The 14034-nt window shown below is 70.6% G+C and overlaps 1 protein-coding gene across 1 annotated transcript in view; it reads left to right on the top strand.

The window, feature by feature from the left end:
• COL18A1 (collagen type XVIII alpha 1 chain) overlaps positions 1-14034 on the top strand; it is a 41982-nt gene that overhangs the window by 27233 nt on the left and 715 nt on the right. The window contains exons 17-41 of the mRNA XM_037524763.1: positions 54-116; positions 781-807; positions 1128-1163; positions 1444-1515; positions 1738-1773; positions 1918-2007; positions 2395-2433; positions 2509-2535; positions 2686-2748; positions 2971-3045; positions 3629-3655; positions 3759-3812; positions 3907-3981; positions 4357-4425; positions 4950-4992; positions 5290-5352; positions 9924-9967; positions 10165-10287; positions 10589-10742; positions 10813-10886; positions 11213-11341; positions 11560-11592; positions 12641-12886; positions 13343-13540; positions 13645-13760. Coding sequence (XP_037380660.1) covers positions 54-116; positions 781-807; positions 1128-1163; positions 1444-1515; positions 1738-1773; positions 1918-2007; positions 2395-2433; positions 2509-2535; positions 2686-2748; positions 2971-3045; positions 3629-3655; positions 3759-3812; positions 3907-3981; positions 4357-4425; positions 4950-4992; positions 5290-5352; positions 9924-9967; positions 10165-10287; positions 10589-10742; positions 10813-10886; positions 11213-11341; positions 11560-11592; positions 12641-12886; positions 13343-13540; positions 13645-13760 — 1976 coding nt within the window. The remainder of the gene's footprint in view (positions 1-53; positions 117-780; positions 808-1127; positions 1164-1443; positions 1516-1737; positions 1774-1917; positions 2008-2394; positions 2434-2508; positions 2536-2685; positions 2749-2970; positions 3046-3628; positions 3656-3758; positions 3813-3906; positions 3982-4356; positions 4426-4949; positions 4993-5289; positions 5353-9923; positions 9968-10164; positions 10288-10588; positions 10743-10812; positions 10887-11212; positions 11342-11559; positions 11593-12640; positions 12887-13342; positions 13541-13644; positions 13761-14034) is intronic.

The following is a 14034-nucleotide window of genomic DNA, read 5'->3' as shown; positions in this document are numbered from 1 at the left end:
CTGGGCCGCGGGTGGCCTCAGACCCGCAGACCTGAGCGTCGCGTGTCCTGCAGGATGACATGGAAGGTTCCGGGGCGCCCTTCTGGTCGACACCCCGCGGCGCGGGTGGCCCACAGGTACGGTCCCCTTGCTCTTGGGCCGGGCCGCCCAGGAGGAGCGTCGGGCAGCTCCGGGTCCGGTCCTGACGAGCAGTCACGGGGGCCCTGGGGCCGGCTGGGGCGGCCATCAGGACGGCGGCTCAGGGCGGGTGAGGGCGTGTCCTGGCGGCAGCAGCTCCTGCGTGGACGCCTGAGGCCAGCCCGGCCCTGGGAGGGCAGAGACAGCGTCCCCCGACTCACGGGGGTGCTGGGGGGGCCTCTGCCCGTGTCTGGCTTTGCTCCCGGGCTGCCGCCTGGCAGGAATGCGGCTGAGACAGGCCCTGCTCTGCGCGACATCCCTGCGACGGCCCCTCAGGCCCACACCCCTCAGGCCCCTCAGGCCCACACCCCACACCCTGGGGCAAGGCCCCCCGCCCTCCAGTCCAATGCGGCTGAGGGAGCAGCCACGCCAGGCGTCCACACGCATGAAACACGCTTGCTTTTTACTTAAATGAGATGCCAGGGTCAGTGTCGGGGACTCGAGCAATGGGGGGCGCCCCAGGCTGGTCCCTGGGGTGATGTCACGGGGTGGAGGTGATGGGGCGTGTGACTCTGGGTCTGGGTGGGCGCTGTCCACGCGGGGGGTGGGCAGCGGGGCCCACACTCTCAGGGGCCACTCACCACCATCCGTCTCTGCCCACAGGGACTGCCCGGCCCCCCGGGAATCAAGGTCAGTGAGGCGGAGCAAGTGGGGCGTCCCCAGGGCACTGTTTTGGGGTGCAGAGCCCACCCTGGGAAGTTTGCAAAATGCAGCAGCAACACGTGGTGCCCAGGGACTGTCCTGTTTCGGGGCAGCCCCGAACCTCCCTCTAGAGCTGAGTTGAGACTGCTGGCTCCGTGCATTGGGAGAAGAGGCCCGGGAGGGCACGCAGGCCCCGCAGGCCCCGCAGGACGCCATCGGGCCGGGGATATGGGGTGGGGCGAGGCCCGAACCAGGGGCCTCTGGCGGCGCTGCCTGGGGCACCACTCATTCTCACCTTCTCCATCTAGGGGGACGCCGGAGACGCCGGGCCGCCGGGCACCAAGGTGAGCCCTGAGCCGCTGTGGCTAGCACCCCCGGCCCCCCGCCCCCCGCTGTGGCCAGGCCCTGCCTTTATTCTTCCCCATCAGCCCAGGCCTGTCCCACGGGGCACCCTGGGGTACCCACCCCCAAGTGTGACCCCGGTCCTGGTTCCCCAAGGTCCCTGGCAACCTTGCCCCTCCCTGCCCCCCCGGGAGGCCCGGGGTGTCCCTGGGGCGAGCTCCTGGCCAAGGCCCGTGGGCTGAGCACGAGGCTGGGCTCAGGGCCTTTCTGTGGGCCCTGCAGGGAGACATCGGGCCCCAGGGGGCTCCCGGGTTCCCAGGACTTCCTGGCGCAGAGGGAGCAGCCGGAGCCCGGGTGAGTGGGCAGTGGTCTCGGGGCACCCCTGGGTGCTCTGGGCCCCCAGGCTGGTGCTCCGTGCCCTGCTGTGGCCAACCCCCAGTCCACAGGGTATGACTGGGGTCCTGGCCGCCCTGCGGTTGCCGCCCCAGGCCCGCGTGGGCACAGGCGGGAGGGCTGGGTAGCTGGGCTGGGCGGGCCGGGGTCTGTTCAGGACGAGCCCCCACCCCATCTCCGCAGGGCCCCAGAGGAGACAAAGGGAGCCGGGGCGAGAAGGTGAGCTGCCCCCGCGGGGTTCGCAGGGGCACGGGCCGGCTGCGGGTCGCTCCCGCCGCCCACACCGCCCGCCCCGGGGCTCTGGGAAGCCCTCGGCCTGACCCCCGCGTGCCTGCGTCGGGGCCGACACCAGCTCTCTTCCAGGGTGACCCCGGGAAGGATGGAGTGGGGCGGCCAGGCCCCCCGGGGCCGCCGGGGCCGCCCGGACCCGTGGTCTACGTGTCGGAGCAGGACGTAAGGACGCCGGGCGCTGCCCCTTCCAGGCCCCACCCCGATCCCACCCGGGCTGGGAGGCCACGGTCGGGCCCCCTACCAGTGACCCCCCCAAAGTCTGTTGGTCTGTCCTGACACCTCCTCACTCCTCAGGAGGGAGGGAGCATGTGAGGGGGCACTCAGAGGGGAAGGGATCCCCGGGGCCTGGCCGTGGGGCCTGCCCAGCCTCCTGGTCCCCCTGGCCCCCTCGCAGAACGGGGGGTGGCTGGTCCTGTCTGGCCTGGGGGTGCGGGCGCAGACCCCCGGAGGGTCCACCTCTACAGGGGCCCGAGGCAAAGGCGGGCGACGGGTGTGGCGGGGAGCGGTCGTGGGGGTTGTGAACGTGCCTCCTTGCCCCCCACTTCCCAGCGCCCACAGAGGGCAGTGGTTGCTGCGCCGGGGCCTGAGGTACGTGTGCTGTGTCCAGGGCCGCGGTGGGCGGGGCCTGCGCTGTCCCCGAGCTGACCCGTCCTCTCTCCACAGGGCAGGGCTGGCTTCGCCGGCTTCCCCGTAAGTATCCAGCGGGCGGGTGGGCTGGGAGACCAGGTACGCCCGAGGGCTGGGACGAGGGGCCCCGGGTGGGCAGCTGGGACCCTCCTCTGGGCAGGTGCTCGGCCTCCCCCCGCGCGGGTCACTCGGCCGTTACTCCTGTCTCCGCAGGGACCAGCTGGGCCAAAGGGCGACCTGGGCTCCAAAGGCCAGCAGGGCCTCCCCGGCCCCAAGGTGAGGCCCGCCCAGCCGCTTGGGCAGCTGCCCCTATGGCCGAGGGCAGGGGACCTGGGCCCGAGGGCACTCGCGGCCTCTCGTCATTCCCATGCCCTGGGCCTGGCTGGGGCGCCGCAGCCTGCACGGCTGTCCAGGGTGTTGATGCCCCAAGCTGGGCTCATGGAGGGGCGGGAGGCCCTGGAGAGGGGACCGGCTTCCCTGACTGTGTGCTGTGTCCAGGGTGAGAAGGGCGAGCCGGGCACCGTCTTTGGCCCTGAAGGCAGGGCACTGGCCCCCGCCCAGAAAGGAGCCAAGGTGAGTGACCACCTGCTGCTGACCTTCGTCCAGGCGGGGGATGGGCTCGGCTTCCTGAGAGGGCAGGGGCTGCCCACACAGGAGAGCCCCCTGAGCAGGGCTCCAGAGCCTTCCACAGCCTGGCCCCTGCCCTCCTGTCCCTCCTCTTCCACAACCACACAGGCTGCCCGCTCAGACCAGCCTGGTCCTGAGGGCAATGTGACTCCAGGCCGTCTGTGGGGGGCAGGGAACCCCAGGAGCAGCCGACCCGCAGGCCCAGGTGCCCGGGGGGGGGCAGGGTCCTCCTGGGGAGCCAGCTGGGTGGGCCGGGGGCCTGTGCCCGAGTCCCTCCATCCTAGCAGGTGGCCCGGCCCCAGAGGGCCAGGCTTGCAGGGGCCCCAGCCCCTGGGACTGTGCGTGGGGCCGAGACGGGGGCTGCCAGGGTGGCGTCCGGTCGAGGCCTCGGCAACGCCATCGCGGGGGCCCCAGATCAGGGCTCAGCGTGCCCAGCAGCCCTGGCACCCAGCCTGGCCCTGCCTGCGGTCAGCCTCAGTGCTGGGGAGGGGCCGCGCCCACCTAACAGCGTCTTCTGTTGTCTGCCCAGGGAGAGCCGGGCTTCCGAGGACCCCCGGTGAGTGGCCACACCTCCCCCAGCAGCGCGTGTCTGCGTGCGGCCAGCACAGCCCCCGCGGCCGCGGGCACGCGCCACCCATCTCAGACTCGCTCTCCCGCAGGGTCCCTACGGACGGCCGGGGCACAAGGGGGAGATCGGCTTCCCTGGACGGCCGGTGAGGACGGTCCCGGCCTGGCCGCGGGCAGCGGGGCGCGGGGGCTGGGGGCGGCGCGGGGGCACCCTCTCAGCCTCCCCACCATGCTCCGCAGGGCCGCCCCGGGGTGAACGGACCGAAGGGGGAGAAGGGGGAGCCCGGGGACGCCAGCCTCGGCTACGCGCTGCCGGTGAGTGTCCCGTGAGGGGTGGGGCGCGTGGCGGCCGTGGGAGGCCCCCCCCCCCCCGCCGGCCCCTGCGGGTCTGGTTGCAGCGTCTCGTGCTGGGGTCCATCTGGGGAGCAGCGCGGGGCGAGGAGGCAAGCCTGGCCCTGCGCAGACCCCGCCCGGCCGCCCGCCCCTGCCCTTCCCGTGGGCCCTCGCGGCCTCCTTTGAGCAGCCAGGCGCTGCGGTTCGGTGGGTCACCCAGCCCAGGAGGAAGCCGGCCGGGTCCTTCCCAGAGCGGAGGCGGCGCTGGGTCGCTCTCTCCCCTTGCGTTCCCGCACCGCGATGCCGGGAGGTGACCGACGGCCCTGTGCCGACCAGCGCCTCCTGTGCCCCCCGCAGGGTCCGCCCGGCCCCCCAGGGCCCCCCGGGCTCCCAGGACCTCCCGGCACACCCGTCTACGACAGCAACGTGAGTCCCCCCATGTCCCTCCCCAGCCAGCCGCTTTCTTTCCACTGCTCCCCCAGGGAGGGCAGGACCCAGGCAGGGGATGGCCCTCTGGACGGCGTGGCCCCTGGACGGCGTGACCGCCAGGAGGACCCTGACCCAGGGAGGGACTGACCCCAGGCAGAAAAAGCCCAAGTCAGGGTTTTGCCTCCGGCAGGGGTCATTGGAAGGGCTGGACCCCGCCCAGCCCCTCTCCTGTCTGTGGGGTCCCCGGGAGGGCAGGCCGTGGAGGAAGGACAGTCCTGCGGGGAGTTAAGGCTGGGCAGTGGGTCTCCCTGGTCTGGGCATCTCAGCCCTGAGCCCCACGGGGGATGAACTCCCCTTCTTTGAGGGTCAGCTGTGTGAAGTGACCCACGAGAGGCAGGTCACGCAGTGACCACGGCCGCACCCGCACCTGCGTCCTCGCCCTCCTGCTCCCGGCCCCGGCCCCGGCGGGGTCTCTCCTGGGCCCTGCCCTCCCTCCTGGCCAGCCCATGTGTCCTTTGCAGGCATTCGTGGAGTCGGGCCGCCCCGGGCCTCCGGGATCGCCAGGTGAGGGCTCCTGGCCGTGGGGCGGGGCCCATGTGGGGCGTGGGTGCGCTGGGCTGAGCTCCTGGCAGACCTGCGTGTTCACGCTGGCGAGAGCACCAGCTGCCTGATGACCCCGCACGGCGGCCCCCACGGCCCCCGCAGTGGGCCCAGCCCTGCTGGCCATCGCACGCTTGCCCTGACCGCACCGGGTCCCCAGCCTGTGGCGTGCCCCTCCCTCGGGTGGGCACGTGGACCAGAGGGTGTCGCCCAGAGGCACCTCCGCGCCACCACGAGTGGACACTGGCTCTGTCCCGACAGGCTACCCGGGGCCGTCTGGACTTAAGGGCGACAAAGGAGAAGTGGGCCCCCCCGGGCCTCCAGGTGAGCTTGGCGGGGGCAGCTGCGGCACGGGCATGGTGGGGCGCTCAGGGCCCTGGGGCCTCCTCCTGGAGGACCGGAGCCCCTTCCAGCTCATATGGGAGCCCCTAGCGCGGGGTTCTATATTCAGAGCTGCCCGGCCTGCCCACAGCCTGGGGGCCCAGGTCTAGGCCGCAGGCACGGGGTGCTCCTCTCCCCACCTGCTGCGGGCCGGGCCGGGCCGGTGTGCGCCTCCCAGGGAGACCTGGCGTGCCCAGGGAGCGTGTAGGGGTCCCGGATGTCCCCTCCCTCCAACTCTGTGGGGCCCGTTGGGGCAGTGCGGGACCACAGACCCCAGCACCTCTGGGGCCACAGGGGTGACATTCCCTTCCTGAGCCCCGCTCCCGCTGCTGGATGATGAACAGCCCGGCCGGGGGCTGCCCGTGCCTGAGGGGCCCCAGCGGGCTGGCACAGCAGGTGCCCACAGCTGCGGAAGCGGAGCTCACCAGGGGTGGAGAGGCCAGGACCAGGCAGCGCAGAGGCCAGAATGGCCAGGACACACGAGGCGAGGCCTGAGCTGCCTGTGGCACGGCTTCCGGGGTGTGTTAGTGTGCATGGCCGCAGGCGAGGGGGGAGTGGTGGGGACGCAGGCGATTCTGGGGCGGGCTCAGGTCAGCCCAGGGCCTGAGAACCGGAGCAGTCGGCCCAGAGCCGGGACAGGGTGCCGAGTGCCCAGGGTGTCCGGAGGCGTAGCCGAGGACTTCCGGCGCTACCGGAGGCCCCGAGTCCAACAGCTGCTTCTGGAACAAACCCAAGAAGCTGGAGGCTTGTCAAGGCTTCAGGGCGTCCTAAGAGCCGCTGCCAAGCTCGGACTCTGCAGGCGGTGAAAACATCCGTCCAGGGAATAGGGGTGCTGGCCCCGTGCAGCAGCCCAGGGGACTCTGTGGGCTCTGAGGGCAGGAGGTGACGTGGGGGCGGGGCAGCCCTGCCCTGGGGGCCTCTGTAGTCCCCCTCAAGCCCAACATGGTCCAAGAACGGGCGGGACCGGGAACTGACCACCCAGTGGGACCGTCGCAGGGCAGCAGGACATGGCCAGAGGGAGCGTGTCAGCTGCAGACGGGAAGCGGCGACCCTGCCCTCCAGCAGCACGGAGGGTAAACGGGCTGTGCCCCCACCCAAGGGCGAGCTTCGTCCGTGGGGCCGAGTGGGGCCCCCAAGCGCCAGCCAGAAAGCAGGGGCAGGAGGAGACACCGTGAGCAGGGGCTGGGGAGGCAACCAGAGAGCGCCTGGCCTGCGCGTGCCTGCGGCTGCACGTGTGTTGTGTGCACGCGTGGCGGCATCTTACACGTGTATGCGCGGCTGCACGTGTGCGCACTCACTTCTTTCTGCATGTGAGCTTGCACACAGGCGTGCACATGTGCATGCCTGTGTGTGTCTTAAGGCAAGGAGCAGCAACAGAAAGGTTTTTTGCTTTTTTTAAAGATTTATTTATTTATACAAGAACTGGGGTGCAGGTCCGAGATGTGGGGGGTGAGAGGACTCCCCAGAGACAGAGTGGGGAGCAGAGCACGTGGATCTATTGAAATCCACTGCTGAGGGGAGCAGCAGGGAGGCAGGAGAGGTCTGCTGCGCCTTGTGGGCCTCTCCCTGGCCGGCCGGGATCGAACCCACGCCGCAGAGGCTGCGGACAGCTCCACAGCGCCGCGCTCCACCCGCTGGGCCACCGGGGAGGCCCCCACAGAAAGGTTTTTAAAGACCTCATGATGGTAAGAGTCGGCTGGCCAGGGAGACGCCGCCCTTCCCGGTCCCTCTGCATAGCACGGCGAAGTTTCGCGACAGGAAGGGTAAAAACGAACAGTACCTGAGGAAGAAGGCAGCCGTCGTCGGGAGAAGTGGGCTCTGCAGGGACGATGAGGATGGGCCCACAGACAAAGGACACATGGGCCAGGAGGGGCAGCTCCGAGCACGGCCGTGCTCCTGGGAATGCCCCCCGGGCAGCGAGCCCCGGCGCTGTGGCCCGCTGTGCCCCAGGCTCTGAGGCCCTGCACTGTGGCCTGCTGTGCCCCGGTGCCTCGGTGCCCACTTGAGGGGCCTGGGTGCCAGCGCATGAGCTGGGCTGGCCCCTCAGGGCAGACTTCCTGTGCCCGCCGGGCAGAGCCCAGCGCCCGCCCCAGCACCCTGCTTGGCCATCGCGTTCTCCAGCCTCCAGGGAGGTGGTGAGAGAGCAGGTCACCCCAAGCTCACCCTCCACCCGGAGGGAGGGCCTTTCGTCTGCCTGGTTATAAGGTGGGGCCTGCCGGTCAGTCCTGAGTGTCCAGCTCAGAAAGTTAGAAGATAAATAGCAAATGTCACTTAGAGAAAACAGACGGGCAGAAGGAGCGAAGCCGGGCGAGCAGGAAGGCAGGCCGCCGGGAAGGAGCTCCGGGAAAGCGGCGGCCCCGAGCTGCTGCTTGGGAAAGGGGCGGCGAGGCCTCACCCGTCGCAGGCTCCAGCGGCCGGACTCAGGTGGCACAGCCTGCGATGGAGCCAGTCTGACCGGAGGCTGGTTGGCGAGCACGAGAGCCCCGCGCCCGCAGGCACGGCCTGGCCACACACTTCCCCGCGCGCCCCGAAGCCCGGACCCCGCCTGCAAGCCACTTGTCTCCTTCCCCCGCCTCGCGCCCCGCCGGGGCCCCGCAGCGGAGCGCACGTGAGTGAACTGGGCGAGAAGAGCACGCGCGGCCAGGGAACTTCGGGGTCGGTTCGCCAAGCGGAGGAAGCAGAGACAGCTGCAGCCGGAGGACAGAAACAAGCAGACCAGCGGCAAGAGGAGGAGCCGCGGCCGGCCACGTGAGTCGAAGGCTCGGGCCGTGGACGGCTCCCCGGTCCGCACGCGTGAGGAGACGGAGATTTCTAGATGGAGACGAGCCCCGCCCGGAAGGCACAGGTGCGCTCAGCCACGCACAGGCATGACGCCCAGGCGGCGACCAGGGTCTCCCCCGAGGGGAGCGCCCGGGGCCAGCTGACTGCACATGCGCTGTCGAGCCTCAGGGACGCGCGCTCGTCTCGCTAAGTGAAGTGCCTTTAAACACCGGCGAAGGGCGCGCCTCCGACACGCCCCGTGGCGCCGACACTGCCGGCACCTAGCAGGGCCAGACACCAGGCCCGTGCCCCGATGGGCGCCGACAGGAGAAGCTCGTCAGGTCACAGAAACCAGCAGCAGACCAGGGCCATCACCGTGGTCAGGGCGCTCTCCCGGGCGCGAGAATGCCGAGCGCCTGTGAATGGTCAGGGAGGGACGGCAGCTCAGCAGCGGATTAACAGACGTGTAATGCCGGCAGGGACAAGAAAGCGTTCGCTAGGCTCCGGCACTCAACTGTGATAAAAACTAAACAAGACCGGGCCTACCTCGTAGAACGAGGCCACACACGCACACCGAGCGCCCGAGGCCGGCTCAGCGGTGCAAACCGGAAACTCCCCCGAGGCTGGGCCGACGCGGCGCCGCCGCCACTGTCTGCCGGAGCCGTGAGGGCTTGGCCAGAGCTCTCGGCTGCGCCAGGGGGACACGCGTGTGGAGGCCGGGTCTGTCACGTCCACAGGTGGCGCGCTCTACACGGAGAACCCCACAGACGCTCCAGAGAGCCACAGGTGAGTACAGAGGGGCAGGTGGCAAAATCCACACGGGAAACCTGTAGCTTTTCTTACATGCAAACAATGAAGCAGCCCGAGAAGTCAAGAGAAAAATCAAAGCCTTCAAAAAGAATGAAATGAAATACCTTGAAGTTACCCTCGCTGAGGAGGTGAAAGACCCACACGGTGAGAACAAGACGTCCCTGGAGGATCTGGACGGGACGCCGGAGCCCCGTGCTCGCGGGTGGGGAGACCCAGCATAACCAAAACGACTGTCCTGTCCCCAAACAGGGTAAACCAATGGGACGCAACCCCATCAAAATACCAGCAATATTTTTCAATGACATTGAACAAGAACTGCCAGTGTTGCCATGGGGCCGGAGGGCGCGGGACCGCGAAAGCAGTCCTGACCAGCAAGGGCAGGCGCAGGCCCCCCGTTAGCGAAGCTGACTACAAGCAGCGGTCCCGAAAACCAGGGTGGACACACGGCCCGGGGGCCGAGTCGAGAGCGCAGCAGCCGCCGCTGCCAGCACCTAATCTCGCTGAAGCAGCCGCGCCCGCGGCACAGCCACGCCGGCGCGCCGAGCGGCCAAGCGGGAACCGGCCATTTTCTGTAGCTGGGGGGCGTTCGGGGGAATTAGAAGCAGCAAAGTCAGAAAGATACAAGCAAACACCGGACGTGGACCTCGCAGGTAACTCAGTCAAACTCCTTTGACCAGCCGGCGGGCACCAGTCAACAGTGTGAGGGCAAGGGGGGGGCCGGGGCCAGCAGGGATGGGGCCGCGGGGCCGACCGCAGGAGGGGTGGCAGTTGAACGTTTAGTAATAAAAGCGTCTCATTTGTCAAGAAGAAAAGGAAGAGTAGACTCCGGGAACACACGCAGCGCGCGGGGTCTGCAGCCGTGACGGGACGGGGAGGCTCGGCACCCGCTGGGGTGAGTGGGCGCGGTGAGCCCTCGCCTCGCTGAGCCCCATCTCTCCCTCCAGGGCAGTTCCCTCTGGACTTCCTTCACCTTGAGGCTGAGATGAAGGTGGGTGGCACCCGGGGCGCTGGACGCTGCCTGCCTCTTCGGGGGAGCTCGGTGGAGAAGCCAAGTCTTGGCCCACGGGGCCTGGTCAGACCTGGGCCGCGGAAGCTTCCAGATGCCTTGCCTGTTGGCTCTGGGGGTCAGCCGCCCCTCCCCGCCGACATGCAGGGGGTTCTCCTGACACACCTGTCCTTCCGCAGGGGGAAAAGGGCGACCGAGGGGACCCCGGGCAGAAAGGGGAAAGGGGCGAGCCCGGCCCCGGAGGATTCTTCGGCTCCAGTGTGCCCGGCCCCCCTGGCCCCCCAGGCTACCCCGGGATTCCGGTACGTGAGGCCCCCGGTGCCAGAGCTCACGGTCCCCCGGGGTCCCGGCCCCGTGGCCTGAGCAGCCGCCTTTCTGGGGCGCTCCCTGCCGCCGGCCTGAGCGTCCCGTCCGCCCCGCGGGCGCGTGCAGAGAGCGCCCTGAGGGGCTGGGGCCGCTGCTCTGGGCCAAGATGGCTCCCCAGAGGGGGAGCGCAGTGGGGGCCGGTGTGAGCAGGGAGGAGGCGCTGGCCCGGAGGCCCATGGGCCTGGACCCTCCGGCTCGCTGCAGGCCTCGGGGACAACGCTTGTTCTGTCCACCCAGGGCCCGAAGGGAGAGAGCGTCCGGGGCCAGCCCGGCCCACCTGGACCGCAGGGACCCCCCGGCATCGGCTATGAAGGGCGCCAGGGGCCTCCTGGGCCCCCCGGCCCTCCCGGCCCCCCGGGGCCCCCTTCGTTTCCCGGCCCTTACAGGCAGAGTAAGTCGGGCGGGGTGGGTGGCCTGGCCTGCTGCCGGTGCCCACGTCCCACCTCCCGTCTCTCCTGCAGCTGTCAGCGTCCCCGGTCCTCCAGGCCCCCCGGGGCCCCCAGGCCCCCCAGGAAACCTGGGCACCTCCTCAGGGGTAAGCAGGGGCTGCCCCCACCCGTGCCGGGCCTGCCGACGCCCTCCGCTGGGCCTGTGGGCGGCCGGGCAGGCCGCTGGGGGTGGTTTCCACACGGGGGCCCGGCGGCGCTGAGGGGTGAGGGGGCCGTGGGGCCTGGTGCCAAGCCCGCCTCTGCCTCCCTGGGGGGCCTTCTCAGGGCCACCCTGGTGAGAAGGGCGCCCCATGCCCTCCCAGCCCCTCACCAGGAGGCCTCTGCGAGCCCAACCCCACACATGCCCGGGCGCAGCCCCCCCCTCCCACCCCCGCCCTGCGCTCGGCCCACTGCACTGGCCCACACCCTGCAGGTGAGGATCTGGCCCACGTACCAGGCCATGCTGGACAAGGTGCCCGAGGTGCCGGAGGGCTGGCTGCTGTTCGTGGCCGAGCGCGAGGAGCTGTACGTGCGCGTCCGGAACGGGTTCCGGAAGGTCCTGGTAAGCTGGCTCGGGAGCTCGCCTGCCCCGCTGGGGGCGGCTGTGCTCAGGGACCCAGTTTCCAGGCGAGCGCCCCTCAGCGAGCGCGTGTCCCGTGTCCTCCGGGCGAGGTGCTGGGCGGGGCGAGGGGCGAGGGGCGAGGGGCGGGGCGCGCCCAGCCAGCCTGGAGGGAGGCGCGCCCGGCGCGGGTGGTTGGGATAACCCCTGGTTTCTTGCAGCTGGAGGCCCGGACGCCACTCCCCCGCGGCACGGTAAGGCACGCTTGGCCTCCCACGCTGTGCGCTTAGGGGCGTGAGCCTCGCAGTCGGGCTGGGGGCCTGGACGGGGGCGGGCGGGCAGCAGAGGGTCTCGCGGGCTCCAGTGTCCGGATCCGCACTTGGTAATTAAGGGGCTGGGGGGCTGCGGTGTGGGGGCTGGGATCCCACGCAGGGGGCGCCTCCCTTCAGTCCACCGTCACCCTCCACGGCACAGCAGCTGCTGGGGCCAAACCCCCGCCGGGCGCCAGGCCCGGGTGGCTCCTTCCAGCGCAGGCTGGGCGCGGGGAGGGGAGCTGGCTGGCTGCCGGCGGAAGCTTGCCTTTTGTGTCCCGTCCCGCTGCCGTGGGCCCCTGGAGCCGCGCGGTGAGGTCCCCAGAGGCACAGCGGCGTCCTGGGCTGTGTGGGCCTGTCCACCCTCGTCCCTTCACCCAGCCAGTCCCGGCCCCAGCCTCAGACCCATGCCGGCGGGCCAGGCAGACCGCTGCCCAGGAGCAGTGCCATGGGGGTGTGGGCAAGAAAGACGGGACATGGGCAGCGCGTCCTTTTCTATAAGGTGCCACATGGCTAAGCCGGGTACCCCAACTCTCAGGAGGTAGGTGGCGCACAGCGTAGATGCAGGGGGACGTGCGTGCCTTGGGGTGCACATACCCCTCTGAGATGGGAGCAGAGGCAGGAGTGGCTGAGGCCTCAGCCAGCAGGGACCCAGCACCCCGTAAGGCCAGGGACACGCGGCCCCAAGGGCGTCCTGCCCCCCGCAGGAAGCTGAGTGTGAAGGAGACGGGTCCCTGACCACACCTCACCAGATTTAGGCCTTAACTGGTTGACCAGGCCTCCCTCCTGGCTCCCAACCCCCTGTCCAGGACACCCAGGGTCTGCTGACCGTCTCCCATCCAGGCCTCTGGCTCACAGGAGTACAAGCTCCCCCATGGAGGGGGTGCCCTGCCTCATGCAGGGAGGGGCGCAGCGCCCCAGTGTGGGAGGGCTTAATGGGCTGACGGGTGCGGGAGCCCCCTCCCAAGGCACTGTCCACCTGGGTCGGCAGGACAACGAAGTGGCGGCCTTGCAGCCCCCGCTGGTGCAGATGCACGAGGGCAACCCCCACCCCAGGCGGGAGCTCTCCCACTCCACTGCACGGCCCTGGCGCGCAGACGACTTCCTGGCCAGCCCCCCGCGGCTGCCTGACCGCCAGCTGTACCCTGGAGTCCCGCACCACGGCTCCTACGTGCACCTGAGGCCAGCCCGCCCCACCCGCTCGCCCGCCCACACCCACCACGACTTCCAGCCGGCGGTGAGTGGCCTCTGGTGGCCCGCAGAGGTCATCACTCCTGGAAGCCTGCGGAAGTGGGGAGGGCGGAAGGGACAGCGCTGGGCGCTGCCCTGGTGGCCTCATTTCCAGGAGGTGCTGCCGAGGCTTGAGGAGCCGACGTGCTTGCGGGCTGGACGGGGCCGGTGGCCTGTAGCTGCAGCTTGGGGCCCAGTGGCTGGACTGGCCTTCAGGCTGTAGGGACAGGCGAGGCCTCCGGCCCGGGCCTAGGCAGGCTCTCACGGCCCCTGGGTACCCGCCTCGTGGGCCCTGGGCCTGCAGAGCCACGTGAGTGCCCTGCAGCCCTTGGCGGGCGTGGCGGGCGGCCGCAGAGCTCGGGCGCCCAGACGCGTGGGGGCGCGGGCTCGGGGCTGGTGGCGGGAGGGCGCCCGGGCGGGCAGTGGCCGCGGGGAAGGTGACGGCGCCGCGGTGTCCCCGCAGCTGCACCTGGTCGCGCTCAACAGCCCGCAGTCGGGCGGCCTGCGCGGCATCCGCGGCGCAGACTTCCAGTGCTTCCAGCAGGCGCGCGCCGTGGGGCTGACGGGCACCTTCCGCGCCTTCCTGTCCTCGCGCCTGCAGGACCTCTACAGCATCGTGCGGCGCGCGGACCGCGGGGCGCTGCCCATCGTCAACCTCCAGGTGGGGGGGCAGGGGCCGGGTGGGGGGCAGGGGCGGGGCGGGGCTGGGGTCAGGGCAGCGGAAGCCAACCGGCCCCGCGCCCGCTTGCACTTGCCCCCCCGCAGGACGAGGCGCTGTTCCCCAGCTGGGAGGCCCTGTTCTCGGGCTCCGAGGGCCAGCTGAAGCCCGGGGCGCGCATCCTCTCTTTCGACGGCAGAGACGTCCTGCAGCACCCCGCCTGGTACGTCCCCCAGTGCAGGGCCTCTCTGACCCTGCAGACCTGAGCAAAGGCCGCAGCTCTCACCGTTCCACGGCCCCGCTGAAGTCGTGAGCGCCCGGGGAGGCCTGAGCACCCGTCGCCAGGGACCCTTTGGGAGCACGCCCTCGCCTGCATGGCCAGCCGGCCTGCACGTCCTGTCGGCCGCTCGCTGGCCAGAAGCCCGGGGTTGCGGGCGCAGCACTCCCAGGCTGGTGCTGCGACCCAGGCAGCGCCTGCTCGGTGGCGCTGCGCTGGC

This window comes from Talpa occidentalis, unplaced genomic scaffold, assembly GCF_014898055.3.
Source record: "Talpa occidentalis isolate TD23 unplaced genomic scaffold, MPIMG_talOcc4v2.1 talOcc4.4, whole genome shotgun sequence".
Taxonomy (NCBI): Eukaryota; Metazoa; Chordata; class Mammalia; order Eulipotyphla; family Talpidae; genus Talpa; species Talpa occidentalis.
The sequence above is the reverse complement of the archived record's forward strand: the minus strand, read 5'-3'. Positions and strand labels throughout refer to the sequence as shown.